This window comes from Triturus cristatus, chromosome 7 (genome assembly GCF_964204655.1).
Source record: "Triturus cristatus chromosome 7, aTriCri1.1, whole genome shotgun sequence".
Classification (NCBI taxonomy): Eukaryota; Metazoa; Chordata; class Amphibia; order Caudata; family Salamandridae; genus Triturus; species Triturus cristatus.
The window spans coordinates 855714983-855730684 of NC_140590.1; the positions used below are offsets into that span (position 1 = coordinate 855714983).

The following is a 15702-nucleotide window of genomic DNA, read 5'->3' on the forward strand; positions in this document are numbered from 1 at the left end:
CTGACGCCTGGGGATATTCTAAGTTGAGGAATCTAACTAACTAATGTTTCTTACAGATACATCGTTACCGAAGGTAAGTAACTTGTTCTTTAGGTCGAGCCTGTGCAGCACATGCGCTACTGTGAGGTATGGGGTACTCTGGTATGGACTTGAAGCTCCACCCACTCTTTGCCTATCTTTTCAATTTCATTTCCCACTTATCACGTATGGATTGTTAGGGGGCCCCCACTACTGTGCGCACATCCCTATATAACCATCTCGTAATATGACTGCCATTCCCCATCAGGTATTGCATGTTTAACAGATCATTCGTCAATGGGTCTTTTCGGTGCCCAGGCCTTACGAATATACCTCGTAACATGTGCATGAATCAAAAATAAAGTGGGAGGCACGCCGTGAGCTCTCACAAAGACATCATGTGTTGCAAGTGTACCATCAACAAAAAATTCACCTATGCTATTAATTCCTTCATTGCTCCATGCCCTAACTCTCCTGTTCGTGATAGTGCCTGAAGGTAGTTGAAGACCTAGCAATGGGATGTTGGGAGCATACAGTGGTAGCCTCTTGGTATAGCGGAGTGCCCTTTTCCAATACGCCAATGCCACTGTCTACAGAGGGGGAGCACCTATCGGTTCCCTACCCCCCCCGGTAACAATAACCTGTGTAAGCTTCCATTCTCCCACTCTTGGCGCGACATCGCTATCTCTTGCAAGTTTTTGCCCACTAACCAATAAGTTAACCATTGTAGTTGGCTCGCATAACAGTAGGCCTGTACATTCGGGACCCCAAGTCCGCCATGCCTAGTGTCCAATTGAAGCTTCACTAAACTAATCCGTCTGCGTCCCGTCCCCCATATTAACTCAATCAATAACATTTTCCAGCAGACGAAACCCCGACATCGGGACCAAAACCGGGAGATTTGTGAAAAAGTACAAAAGTCTGGGCAGCAATACCATTTTGCTGATCACCACCCTCCCCGCCACTGACAGGGGAAGGGAAACCCAAAGTTTTATTTGGGACTTAAGTGAAGTAATTGTTCGCATTAAATTACCATCCAATAAATCTTGTGGTTCCCGATAGATATGAATACCCAGATATTTAAAGGTAACAGGCGCCATCTGGAAAGTCCACTGCCCAAATCGAAGTGCTTGCAACATGTGCATTATCTTTAAAACAGTACCCGTATGATTTGTTCTCATTGATTGACAGCCCCGAGATTGTTCGAAAAGTGTCAAAAATAGTTGGTAGAGGATCATATGTGTCATTTAAATCATTGAAATACAGTATTATATCACCCGCATACGCCGAAACTATATGTACCGTCGCGTATATGGGTATGCCTCTGTGACTTGCTGCTTTACAAATGGTGTATAACAACAGCAATATAAACAGCAATGGGGATAGGGGGCAACCCTGCCTTGTTCCACGTGCAACAGGGTATTGCTTGGATACATAAATTCCTGTGCGTGCCCTAGCTGTGGGATTAGTGTATAGTAACTTCACACAATTAGTATGTTCCACAGGGATATCAAATTTACTAAGGGCATATAGCATACAAGGCCAATGTAAGGTGTCGAAAGCCTGGCGAAGATCCAATGAAATACATCCCTGCCTGCCACCGATGTAGCTGTACTTTGCATTATATGGTGCAGCCTCCTAATGTTGAGAGCCTTATTCCTCCCCGGCACAAAACCACATGGATCAATATGTACTAGTTTGGGGATTAAAGAGGGCAGACGTTTCGCCAGTATCTTACTTAAAATTTTGTAGTCTGTGTTTAAAAGCGAAAGCTGCCTGTACCCCCCTATCTCTACCGAATCCCTACCTGGCTTAGGAAGCGGCACCACCAACGCTTGCAATGTGTTAAAAGGTAGCGTCCCCGTGGCGAGCGAGGTTTGATAAAATTGCTGCAACCTGGGGGCCAGCATATCTATATATTCCATATAAAACTCAACAGGTAACCCATCCCCACCCGGCGCCTTATTGCGTGGAAGCGATTTTATTGCCACTTGGATTTCCTGTACTGTTACCGGCTTTTTCAAATCCTCCTTACACTCAGCTGTTAAGAGCGGCAGTTGTATGTCTTCAAAGAAGGAATCATAATCTAAATAGTGCGGTACTCCCGGGGAATCGTACAGTTTTTCATAATAATTTTGGAAAGCAGTATTGATCTCCAGTTGTGTGCCTACAAGGGTTCCCTTCCCTGTTTTTACCTCGAAAATGGGAGAGGACGTCGGGGCATCTTTTATCAATTGAGCCAACAATGGCCCCGCTCTGTCTGCTGATGCATGCTGTTTCTGTATATACATAGCATGATCAATTATACGTAGCTCCTTTAATAACTCAGCATATTGTATATTTGCCTCCTGGAATTCATCCTGTTGTTATACATGAGTGGCTGCTTTTCGTTCCTATTCACCCAGCTTAGCTTCTATGTCTGTGATGCTCTGAATCAGTGTATTCCTCATTTCTGTCTTTGTGCTAATTGCTACCCCCTGATTACTGTCTTATACGCGTCCCATTCAGTTTGATAACTACTAGCAGTACCTACATTTTCATCAAAATAATTCTTAGTAGCATCGGACAGGACAGCATGAAATATCTGATCTTCCAGTAATGCAGGGTTTAATTTCCACGTTGGTACTGGTGCTGGCACCCTGCCCCATTGTATTGTTACTTCCAGAGGTTTATGATCCGACAAGGTTTTCCCCAAATACGTGGCATCACTTACTGAGGCCACAAAATTGTGTGCAAAACATTCTATCTATCCTAGTATGGAGGCCATGTGGGTGAGAAAAGAAAGAATATTCTCTGCTAGTGGGGTGACATAGTCTCCAGGCATCACCCACACCCCACCCCAACGCCCAGCGCTGCAAGGCTTCCGCTAATTTTTTGCTATTAGAATTTTGCAATGGCGGATGAGCCCTATCCAACGCTACATCCAACGCCATGTTAAAATCACCACCAATTATCCAGGGGTAAGCCTCACAGCCCAACAACACTGTATTGTGAGTCTCCAAGAATCTATCTTGTTCCGAGTTTGTGGCATAAATGCTTCAGAGAACAACATTCTCACCATCCCATGTAACCCTCACCAAAATGTATCTACCATTAATGTCCTTCCGTTGCTCTATTAGCTTAGAAGGGATACCATTTCGAACCCATACTACAACCCTGCGCGCGAACGCAGAGTATGAGGTATAAAAGAACTGACCCCTCATTTCCTCCGTAATTTAACTATTTCCGCTTCCACCAAATGAGTCTCCTGTAAAAACACCAAATCAGTTTTTATGTGATTGAATTGCGCTAGCAATCTGTCTTTTAAGTATGGACCCTAGCCCTCTGATGTTCCAGGAGGTGCATATATACTTTTTAGATTGCGTCATTTCTGCAATGAGTAAAGGAAATGCCTGCAGCTGGCGGGCACCCCGATCAAACCAAACCTTGCGCAGGACCTAGCTGAGCCTTCATTAACCTTAAACAACCCCAATACACGGTTCCCGTCTATAACCTCGAGGAACCAAACCATAGCAACATACAAGGTTAACATTACACACCTTTCATGGTGTGGAGCAGTTGCCAAGGGGGGTGGGGGCGGGGGGGCGGGGGGGGGGCTCAACCACTTGAGCCAGTGCACACATTAATTTGAAAAAATAAGAAAACAATAATACCTGCTGTCGGCCATGTAGTTTTAGTACAACTTGTACAACAGTGATGAAAATGAAATTGAAGACCAGGGCCAACCGGTCTATTAAACACCTCCAGCCGCTCCCAGCAATGGATGATGATACAATAATAGGTCATGCCTTTGCTTCGTAGAGGTCAAGTCGCGAGTCAACTCAACACACATTTATCAACCTACCCTCTAGAATCCAAGTCCCCCATTTTTAACTCAAAATTACACATTATACTTATACAATCATATTGTAGCATACAATACCAGTAGACAATGGTGGAAAACCTCATCCAATATACTCAATTGCCGACTGTGGAGACACTAGTGGAAATATCGCTAAGCTGGTATCAGAGCCATACTGGTCATTTGTTTCATTGGATGAGTCCACCGTGCCGCCCGTCGAGTTCTTGTCCAGCTCTGCCATGGCAGCTGCGGTCACAAGGGCGTCTCTCTGAACCTGCGCCACAGTGGGAGAACCCTCACAGGTCGACTCCAATTGCACTGTCTCAGATGTTGCAGTGCCTGCAGGATGCTGTTGAAGCGGAGCTCCACTCCCAGTCGAGTGAGAAGGTGATCGCGATAGCTGAAAGGAGAATGTTATTTCCAGCCAATCAGTTACCTCATCAGGATTGTCGAAAAATATTGCCTTCTGGTTGTAAATCACCTTGAGTCTAGCGGGAAACAATAGAGCATATTTCAGATGATGCTGCCTCAATCTCTGTTTGGCATCTTGAAAAGTTGCACGAGCCTTCTGCACCGCCAACGTGAAATCTGGGTACAGTGATATAGTCTTGTTTTCAAAGAGTATTGGGGCTTTTTCCTTTGCTGCTCTCAAAAATGTGTCCTGGACCCTGAAGTTCAATATAAGCGCAATGAGTGGTCTAGGCGGTCTCCCAGGTTGAGGAGGTCTGGGGGGAAGTCGGTGTGCACGTCCCACACTAAAATAATCTGTAAGACCCTCCGACTTAACATGGTCTCTCAGCCATTGCTCCACAAAGGCAGTAGGGTTAGATCCCTCACTTTTCTCCGGAATACCCAAAATCCTGATGATGTTTCTCCGGGACCTCCGTTCCGCATCATCCACCCTGTCCTGCAATACTTTTATTTGGCGCTGCATGTTTCCCAACTGAGATGAGTGTATTGTCTGCTGAGGGATTAGATCGTCCAATGCCAGCTTATGAGACTTCACCTTCTCCGCCAGATTTTTGTGATCTGCCTTCAGTAAATTAAGTCCCACCGAAAGCGTACCAATCTGCGTCTCCAGGGCAACACTGGTATCTCTTTCAGAATCAAATCCAATTTGTCAATCTGCTTCCCCTGCGCCGTTGGTGGAACAGTCCCAGAGCCGCTACTGCCAGCAGTGTCATGCGGGGTCTCCTCCTCGGGGTCATTCTGCGCAGGGGGGTCTGGTTGTTTAGCTCTAGGGCGGCCCATCTGTGCGAGCGATAAGCTCTGTACCAGTTAACACAATCAGCCAGCTGCGTGCTCCAGCACAGTCCTGCCAATCAGGCCCAGCCAGTACCAGACCGCACCGACAAAGCTCCAGAGCCAACTACTGGTACTGGTCCAGCACTACTACCAGTCCCGGCAGCAGTACTGCACATTAACAGTGAGCGCCCCCACAACAGCAACCAATACGCTAATGAGGCACAAGAACAGCGCATAAATGATGGCGCAGTGGTAGTTTTCGGCAAACCTGGCAAGGTCAATCGTCGGCCCAGGGGAGCACCGCTCTACTCGTCCAGTGGCTAACGCCCACTGGACAGCCATAAACAACAGCCTCATACACATTGTCCAGATCCAAGCCTGTCTTCCCTGTCACAACACAAGCAGGCCCCAAAAGCTCTTCGCCTCACCGATGTTCCTCCGCTTGTGTCGCAGTCTGTGTCGCAGTTGAGGCATTGGATTAATGTCCGCCAAGCAGCCACCCCCTAAGGTGTCCCAAGCAGAAGGCGCCCACGCGTTGTGCAGGATATACACACACCGCCAGCGTCGCCAGGTCCATAAAAGGGCTAGGGGATTCCTTCCAACATCTAATTGGCGTCCATCAGCGCTCCTAATCATAATGAAGTACTGCGTCCCCCCGCAGGAAACAACTGCAACTCTCCCAGTGTCCATGCGCTGCACCGATCGTCCTGCTTTAGGTGGCCCCGGCTTCAGCTTGTGTCGGCCGCAACAGTCCGGTTCAATGCGGAGCTACTCTAACCTGCGTCCGCCATGCTCGTCGGTTAGCCACGCCCCCCGTCGCAGTAACACATTTAATAGAGTTAAAGGACACACCTTGCAGCAAAGTTAGTAAACCACTTCCAGTTAGTAGCTTCCTTGTATGATCGAAGCAGTTGATAAGCCAGGAAACCTACTGAAATAATAATTTAAAAAAAATTAGTTTGGGCCTCTGCTAGGAAAGCTTCTGATCATGTTTTCCCAGTACCCCTGTGTATCCAGATTTCTTATTTTTTTATGGGCTGATTAGGGACATTTCCCGGTTCTGCAAGTACAAAGTTGCAGTGTACAGCTCAACTGTCAGTCCTGTCTATCAACAAGTTCATCACACCCTCAGCAGGTGTGCAGTCCCTGACTGCCCTCCTCACTGTTCTCCTCCTGTGAGTGTGTGTGAGTGTGCTCCCTCTTTTCCCATGTACCCCGAGTGCTTGTGTTGCCGGTCTGACTAATCCTCTTTTTCCCGTGTACCCCGAGTGCTTGTGTTGCCGGTCTGACTGTAAATCCTCTTTTTTCCCGTGTACCTCGTACGTGTGCCCACTGAGTGCCGTGTGCCCCCTCTCTCCGTTCTTCTTTTTTCAGCCCCCTCCCTCTTAGGGTTTTCTAGGCCTTCTCGCCACTTTTCCAGGCCACCTCGCCGTCCTTTTTGGCGCCTTTTTTCCAGGCCTCCTCGCCGCTCTTTTTTCCCGCCTTCGGATTCCCCCGCCTACCCGCCCGCCTCCCAGCTGACCCCTCCTCCCCGGCTACCCTTAAATGGCGGCGGCTGCGAGGCAGAGGTAGCAACCCTTGACCCTCGGGTAGGTCGCTCCCCTGCTCACGCAGCGCCACCAGTCCCTGACTGCCCTCCTCACTGTTCTCCTCCTGTGAGTGTGTGTGAGTGTGCTCCCTCTTTTCCCGTGTACCCCGAGTGCTTGTGTTGCCGGTCTGACTGTAATCCTCTTTTTCCCGTGTACCCTGAGTGCTTGTGTTGCCGGTCTGACTGTAAATCCTCTTTTTTCCCGTGTGCCCCCTGAGTGCCGTGTGCCCCCTCTCGCCGTTCTTCTTTTTTCAGCCCCCTCCCTCTTAGGGTTTTCTAGGCCTTCTCGCCACTTTTCCAGGCCACCTCGCCGTCCTTTTTGCCGCCTTTTTTCCAGGCCTCCTCGCCGCTCTTTTTTCCCACCTTCGGATTCCCCCGCCTGCCCTCCCGCCTCCCGCCTCCCAGCTGACCCCTCCTACCCTTAAATGGCGGCCGCTGCGAGGCCGCGCAGCGGGCGCGCCGAAGGCGCGCTTAAGGCAAGCCCGTCCGCGCCTGGACCGCGCCCAGTGCCACAACCCCTGGCCCCCGCGACCCCCACCTCCCCCGCCGCCCCCGCCTGACCTACGACTCCGCCGTCCTCACCACTCTCAACCCCGGCCACACGCCGGGCTGCTGCCACGCCACCCCAAAGCGGACCCACGGACCCTTCACCTGCCGCAACTGCCATTTCACCTGCCTACGAACTCACATCGCACCCAACAGGAACGACTCGCCCGGAAACAACCTCGACTGCATCCTGGTCAACACGCGATCCGCCCACAGGCACGCCATCGAACTGTGGAACCTCATCGACTCTACAAACCCGGACATCGCCTTCCTCACCGAGACCTGGATGAACCCCTCCTCGGCACCCGACATCGCCATAGCCATCCCCGACGGCTACAAAATCATCAGGAAAGACCGCACCAACCGCACCGGAGGAGGCATCGCCATCGCCCACAAGAGCTCCATCCGCATCGCTACCTACACCGACGACTCACTCCCCGACGCCGAGCACCTCCACTTCTCAATCCACAGCGACCCCAAGACCACCCTCAGAGGCACCCTCGTATACAGACCACCAGGACCACGCACAAAGTTCAGCGAAGACATCGCAGACTTCATCAGCCCACACGCACTCCCGTTCACCGACTACATCCTCCTAGGGGACCTCAACTTCCACCTGGAGAACCGCACCGACAACAACACCACCGCCTTATTGGACAACCTCGCCAACCTGGGACTGAAACAACTAGTCAACACCCCCACCCACTACGCCGGACACACGCTCGACCCCATCTTCTCCTCCAGCAAACACATCTCGTTCAGCCACACCACCGAACTCTCCTGGACAGACCACAGCTGTGTCCACTTCAGCATCAAGAGGACCAACGTACATCACCACGCCCAACAACCACCAAGAAGACAGTGGAACCGAATCACCACGGAACAACTCGCATCAACCCTCACTCCGAACCCACCCACCAGCACTACAGACCCCAACGAAGCCGCCAACAACCTCACGAGCTGGATCTCAGACTGCGCCTACCTCCTGGCCCCCCTGAAGACCCAAGCAAAAAAAAACAACCACAAGAAAAACTCCTGGTTCACCCCCGACCTCAAGGACTCCAAAAAAGAATGCCGCACCCTCGACGCGAACATGTCTGCCCTCAAGAACGCCACCCGCAAACACCACCAACTCCTCCGCGCCGCACGAAAATCAGCCTTCCAGAACAGACTAGACAACAATGCCCACAACAGCAAGGAACTATTTGGCATTGTCAAAGAGCTCTCCAACCCCGACGCCGAAAACAACTCCATCCCTCCCTCACAGGACCTCTGCGACTCCCTCGCAGCCTTCTTCCACCACAAGATCACCGACATCTACAACAGCTTCACCACAAGCAACACGAGCCCTCCACCGGAACCCGCCACCGACAACACCACCATCCACACCTGGAACCCAACCACCACCGAGGAAACCACCCGCGTCATGAACTCCATCCACTCAGGATTACTATCCGACCCCTGCCCGCACCACATCTTCAACAAAGCCGACAACATCATCGCACCCCACCTCCGAGACGTCATCAACACATCTTTTACCACCGCCATCTTCCCGGAGAACTGGAAACACGCCGAACTGAACGCCCTCCTAAAGAAACCAACAGCAGACCCCACCGAACTCAAAAACTTCCGGCCCATCTCGCTCCTACCGTTCCCCGCCAAAGTGATTGAGAAAATCGTCAACGCTCAACTCACCACCGCCCTGGAAACCAACGACTCACTCGACCCCTCACAGTTCGGCTTCAGAGCTAACCACAGCACCGAGACCGCCCTCATCGCAGCCACGGACGACATCAGATCCCTGACCGACAAAGGAGAAACCGTGGCCCTCATACTCCTGGATCTCTCTGCAGCATTCGACACGGTCTGCCACCGTACCCTGATACGTCGCCCCAACAACACCGGCATCAGAGGCAAGGCCCTGGAATGGATCATCTCCTTCCTCTCCGGAAGAACTCAGAGAGTCCGCCTCCCCCCCTTCAGATCCACAGCTACGGAGATCATCTGCGGCGTCCCCCAAGGATCCTCCCTCAGCCCCACCCTCTTCAACATCTACATGACCCCCCTGGCGAACATCGCATGTAAACACGGACTCAACCTCATATCCTACGCAGACGACACCCAGCTCATCCTATCCCTCACCAACAACCCCACGTCAGCAAGAACCAGACTACACGAAGGCATGAAGGAAGTAGCGAACTGGATGACAGACAGCCGGCTTAAACTGAGCACAGAGAAGACGGCGCCTTGAGACCCGTACGGGTGAGTAGCGCGCTTTATAAATGCAATTGATTGATTGATTGAGTTCAGAGCCCCGGGTTTCCTCACTGCTCACATCCAGGGTCCGCACCTCTCAGGCTCGTGGGAGCAGTGACCGGAGGATCTCGGCTACACGGAAGTCTCAAGGTACCGACCATGGACCTAATTCTGCGAGAAGCCCAACGAGCACCTCCTCTAACATGCTCTTGTCTATTCTCCATCATACCATGTCAGCCATCCTTAAGGTAAGTTTCTTCATCCTTGCCACTGGTCTGTCCCAGTCAGGTCTCTACGGCATTCTCTCATCCAGGTACGACTGTTAAAGAGTGAGCGAAGCTCCATGATCTTCAATTGGTCACCATTATGTGTGGGGCTTTTCCAACAGCTCTGCAGTCACCAAAACCACCAGATTTAGACTTTGGGTTTTCTACTTTTAGAGTAGTGTTTGTTGCATTGCCTCATTAGGTGAGCTTGCTAGAATTTTGCAGTGTCACGAAGCTCTGAGAATTCATGTCCACAAAGCCTTATTGACAGACACGTCACCCTCATATGACACCTTTAACTGTATTGTTTTGCTTGATTACAGGTAGTGGATTTTCAACTGGGAACAGTAGCCACTGAAACCTCGAGCTTATTTTGATGAAATTGAGTATTGTGACAGTTGCTACCTACTTAAATATTGTTACATTAGGTTCATGGTTCACTTTATGGGCATTAAGCACACACTTGCTGAATGAAAATGATGGTGCCATATATAATTAAAGTTATTGGTGATCCATCACTCTGGTTGGGTAATTTCATCTTTGTGAAACTAAGGAAAATTCTCTTTCTTATCTAAGGGCCTGCGTTTATTGCTGTACTATTTTTGTAAACTCCTCTTACATGCTGTTTGTTCACTTTAAGGAATGAGCGGGTCCTTGAAGCAATGACGGAGCGGGCTGAGATGGAAGAGGTGGACCGCTTCAAACCATTGCTGGATGGGCTTAAAAGTGGAACTTCTGTAGCTCTGAAGGTATTGTCTAATCACTTTTTCCTGTTGTTAGCTTTCTTTAACCCCTTGTCACACGAGTGTGAATAGATATTCGCCTCTGAAAAATATAGTGATACATTATTCAACCTGTAACCAATTCCTTAGAGGAGTAGACCATTTTGAATCCTTTTATTATGGATTAGTGAATTTATATTTCGATAGAATGTTTACTTTTGCGGTGTATTTTAAGACTGATTTGTTGAGGCAATTATTCCATGGCACTAGTTATACAGCCTTCACTTGTCATGGATTACTTCCTTCTACTACTACTACTACTTTTATGAAAGTGGTTGTCTCTATTGTGATCTGTATAAGCCACCAAACATAGTGAGACACCTGTTGGGTGAAAAACTGTAGTCCTTTGAATTTGAGGGATCCCAGTGAAGGTGAGATAGTTATTCTTAGTAGGTCAAGAAAACACCTAACTGAATTACCCAATAAGCATTTCAAAGTATGAAACCACATAGCGACTGAATGGCGATAATTCCAGTGCTATTTAATATCCTTGTGCCAGGTCAGATTGTAGGTTTGTTTTTTAGTTATTAAGTAACTGGGCAGTTTAACCAGACCATACAAACAAATACTAAAACGATAGCATAAAACACTTGTGTCTCATCAATGTAAACACTCTTTTGTCGCCCCCTGCTAATATTTAATACAGTGTCTGACTTTGGTTGATTTGTTTGTACAGAGGAAGAAACATTGCCACATTTGTATTGCCTTGTTTACAATCTCCTTCCTGGCGTAATCTTGGAGACAGAAAATACATTTAGCTGAATTTAATTAATGGGGAGTCTTATCTCAAGGCCTACCAAATTGTAAACTCTTAACCCTCAAGGACACATAAGTTTATCTTCAAAGTTCATGGTTATTCCATTTCTCTTGGTCATAAGACTGTTGGGGTACAGAAACTCTCTTGCTTTTCTTGTTTACTGGTGCTTAATAGATGTCTAATATGCTACAACTTGAACTATAGTCCTGCTTTATCGGCTGTCTTTCCTTTTGATAAAGCTAGTGAATGTGATCACCTAGTTGAAGTACAGCCTTATTAATAGCATCTTCTTTGATATAGGCAGACAGAGGTTAGCTTGTGTTCACTCACTGAAATTGAATGAAACCAAAACGTCATTACCGAAGATCAAGAACCTATGTAACTTTCTTGCCATCCTCTTGGTGGAGTTCAACATAATTGCCAATTAAACTGTTCCTTGGGCATCTTGTGGCTAAAGATGGACTAGGTGTGTTTGTGAGCATTTTTGTGGGGACGCAAGGAGGTGCCTTTAAGGCAACCATCCTTTCTGAATGAATTCAGAACTTGTCTTCAGATAATTTTTTCTTTATCCTTCTGGCTAAGTGTTGTCTAGGCCTTTTTTCCCTTGACCGTAAACTGGCTCCTCCAAAACAATTCAGTCTGTTTCTTCAAAATGTTTTCTTCTCAGTAATTTCTTTTATATACAAAAACACCAATTAACACCGTGAATTTGTATGGTCATGGGGAACAAGAGATAATCTGATTTGTTAAGTGTGTGTGTGTGTGTGTGTGTGTGTGTGTGTGTGTGTGTGTGTGTGTGTGTGTGTGTGTATATATATATATATATATATATATATATATAATGTGTGTATAGCTATCTATATACGCCACATACATACACTATCCACTTGGTAGTTACAGTTAGGATTGCTTTTCCATAGACAAGGCGCTTTTTTGTTTGTAATAACTTTCATGCCATTTGATTAACCTCTTCAGTGCCCCGCCCTTTCCCCACCCTGTGCCGGGCCTTTCATTAGCGGGCGGGGTTCATGACGAGATAGTCTCGTCATGGGCACAGCGCAACCGCGCTCCATGACGAGACTATCTCGTCATGGGCACTTAAGGGGTTAATCTTCACAAAACCTTTAAAAAACAAAGCAAATTCACTTCCACTCCTTCCTGGAAACTTTCAGGGTGATCCCTTAAGCGGGGGCTGAGAAAAAAGGGGGTCCAAAAATGCAAATTCACCATGCAAGTAAGTAATAGGTTTATTTGCAAATTAATTAAAATCATTGCAGAGAAAGTTAAAATAGCTGCTAAGAACATTATGAATTAGAAAAAACCCGTTATTAAAACATCATACTGTACAAAAGAGAAGTCCTCCTATATTATAAACCAATAGAGCAAAGTGCTCAATAGCCAGCTGCACCCGGTATTTTCAGATGTAATTGTGTCAGCAATAGGAACATGGCAGTCCTGCAGGGGAGCTGGATTGATTTACTATTCAATAATGTCATCACTGCACAGCAGCAGGATCTTTTTTTTTTTTTTTTAATTTATATTTTTTATTGAGAGTTCATAGACACAGAAAGAGATTACAAGGGTCATCAGGCATGCAGATTAACATCAAGAATTAGGAATTTGGAAAATATAAATATGTATAATTATAATCACTTCATTATAGCATAACAGCAAAATAAATACAACATAAGCAGTATATTAAACATCAGCAAGCATATTAGTAAATAAAGTGCATAGTGAGAATAGGAAAGAAAAGGGAATTCTGCTGTAGGATTGGATCTTTTAACACCTATCTAAACATATGAAATGCAAAGTGTCATTCTCATAGCAGAGGATGTTGATCCATTTAGCTTTCAAACGTGCTCCAGTGCTTATGATAACTCCTGAGTGCTCCTGCTCTTAATGCATATTTTCTTTCCCTACCCTGGATCCGAAGTAGTTTAGCTTTCCATGCTTGAAAGGTTGGAGCTTTCTCTGATTTCCACAGTTGTAGGATTAGGGATCTGGCTATTAATGATGCTATAAACAGAGCCTCATCGTGTGGAGTGGGGCTCGGAGAGCAGCCTAGTACTGATATTGATATATCGATCTGGATATTGGCTCTGATCGAAATAGATAGGTATTTTCCTATTTCTTCCCAGAATTCCGTTATTTTTGGGCATTCCCAAATGATATGACTCCAGGTGCCCTTCTCTACGCATCGAAAGCACTTATCTTCGACCAGGGGATAGATTTTGTGGAGAAATGAGGGAGTTCTATAAATAAGCCATTTACTATAAAATTGCATATGTTGGGAAGTTCGCACCGCGGAAGATTTTTTAATTAAATTTATTAATTTTATCCCATGTCGGTTTGCCAATTTCAACGTCTTCCCTCTTTTTCCACCTGTCACTGACTTTAGTAAATACCTCGATTGCATTATCCTCTTTTAATACTTTGATCCACATGCTGATTTTCTTTAATGAGGGTCGTTTAATGCTGTTGATATATCTCTTTTGTGAAATAAATTAGCTATATCGCAATATCTAAGTTCCGCGTGTAACATACAAAAAGACCATTGTAGGATTGTACTCGGTTGATGGATTTGCCTAAGAACTTCTTCCCATTTTTTCCATCTATTTCCCACAAGAAAGTCCTCTATTGTCTCGAAGCCATTCTCACCCCAGAGTCTCGCTGTGTTAATATCCAAGCAGCCCCCTTCGCCAAAACTAAAATTAGTTAACATTGTTGAGCTGGATCTTATCTTGAGTGTGAAAAAGACGGGGCGGAGTAATGTTTGTCTAAGTTGATTAACTGCAGGGCAAATACACAAAAAAGTGTAATAAGCTTTCGTCAAATTCTCCACAAATATGGCAGAGGAAGTTAGGCCAGCTTTGTTTCCAGAACAGGACCTGTTCTTTTGAGGGAACAGCACCCATACGAATTTGTAGAAGGAAGTGCTAGATGTAAAATCCCCATGCATTTTCCATAGAATTTTTTTTTTAAGAAGCGCTACCGCTAAAACCGCTGAATGAAATTACACCAAATTTGGCAGGAAGCTAGATCTTGGTCTACCGATTGTGCATTTTGCGATTTAGTGTAAATCAGTTCAGTTAATTTTTTCAGAAATTAAGGTGAAAAAATATATGTATATTTGAATGGTTGGGTGCAAGAGTCTCTCGAGAGTCTTGCAGGAGGCCACTTTAAAAATAGAGCATTCTAATTGACCCAGAGAGCTTTTTTCCCTTGGAACATTTCGCTCCCGCTGCAGTGATTCTCCTGTGGGAGCGAGCACTCTGATTGGCTGCCAGCAACATGAGAAAAGTGTTGATGGAATTTTATAATAATTCTATGTGGAGGGGGGCATTAGTAAGGTCCCCTCCCTAGCCCATTAAGGGCCCCAGCAACCACATTTCTCGGGGCCCAATGTGTATATTAAGAGGAGGGCACATGTGATCCCCCTTCCCAAACATTTCTCTGCCCGAGGACCCAATCCCCGGGGCCCAATGTATTTGGTTTGGAAGGATATCTCCTGGACTGCTTTGTCAATCCTCCCAAACTGTCAACAACTGTGAAACCGCTCTATATAACTTACTTTTGCTACTTAAAAAAGAGATATAACAACTTTCAGACAAAATTGGGTCATCAAGGAAGTTACCTTGGGAAAGAGTGAACAAGGCATTAGCATTGGCTATTTCATCATCAAGAATCAAGAAATAAAGACATGGACGAGGGCTAGACCAAAGTAGCATCCAAATAACCCCACAGAAAACAATTCCCTTCAACCAACAACATGACTTTGTGTGAACTCAAGAAATTTAAGAGCTTCCCCTCCATATTCCTTTGCATATCAAGTTCAGGAAAGTATGCTGTCTTTACTAGATGGATATTCTAGTTTCAACGTTTTTCTGTTTGTACATAAATCATCCAGAATAATAATTACAAATGTTTTTTCCAGAGTAACAGTTCAACTCCGAACAAAAAGGCATTCACATATTATCACATTTAGATAACGAGCGGATAATTCAGCAGCAGTTTGCGACCTAGAGTGCTGTATAACTGCAAACTGTGTACTATCTGACAGTTTTTAAAAGCGGATTGTCCAGCTATCTAACCTAATTCTCACTTTCTTTGAGCTACTTCCAGTATCACAGTTTGTATAATAAGACTACGGCGTTACGGCCAGCATGTCAAGAATTGCTCAGTTCAGCTAATGATCTTTGTCACCCTTGCATTACAAGGCATTGCAGTATCAAATACCGATTTAGACACAGCTTATCCCATCAGTTTGCATTTAAGGATGAGGACCATGTAGCACGAATTGGACAGTTAGTGGGACAGGAACCAACCATATACAAATCAGCCAAGGTCATGCTCCTATTGTAACAGTCTAACTTGAGCTGCATGGCCAGGTCCCCTCTGAG

At 46.5% G+C, this 15702-nt stretch overlaps 1 protein-coding gene across 1 annotated transcript in view; it reads left to right on the forward strand.

Moving 5' to 3' along the window:
* The window catches only part of DIAPH1 (diaphanous related formin 1), an 867093-nt gene that overhangs the window by 344688 nt on the left and 506703 nt on the right, over positions 1-15702 (forward strand). Inside the window, exon 9 of the mRNA XM_085617784.1 lies at positions 10401-10509. Coding sequence (XP_085473910.1) covers positions 10401-10509 — 109 coding nt within the window. The remainder of the gene's footprint in view (positions 1-10400; positions 10510-15702) is intronic.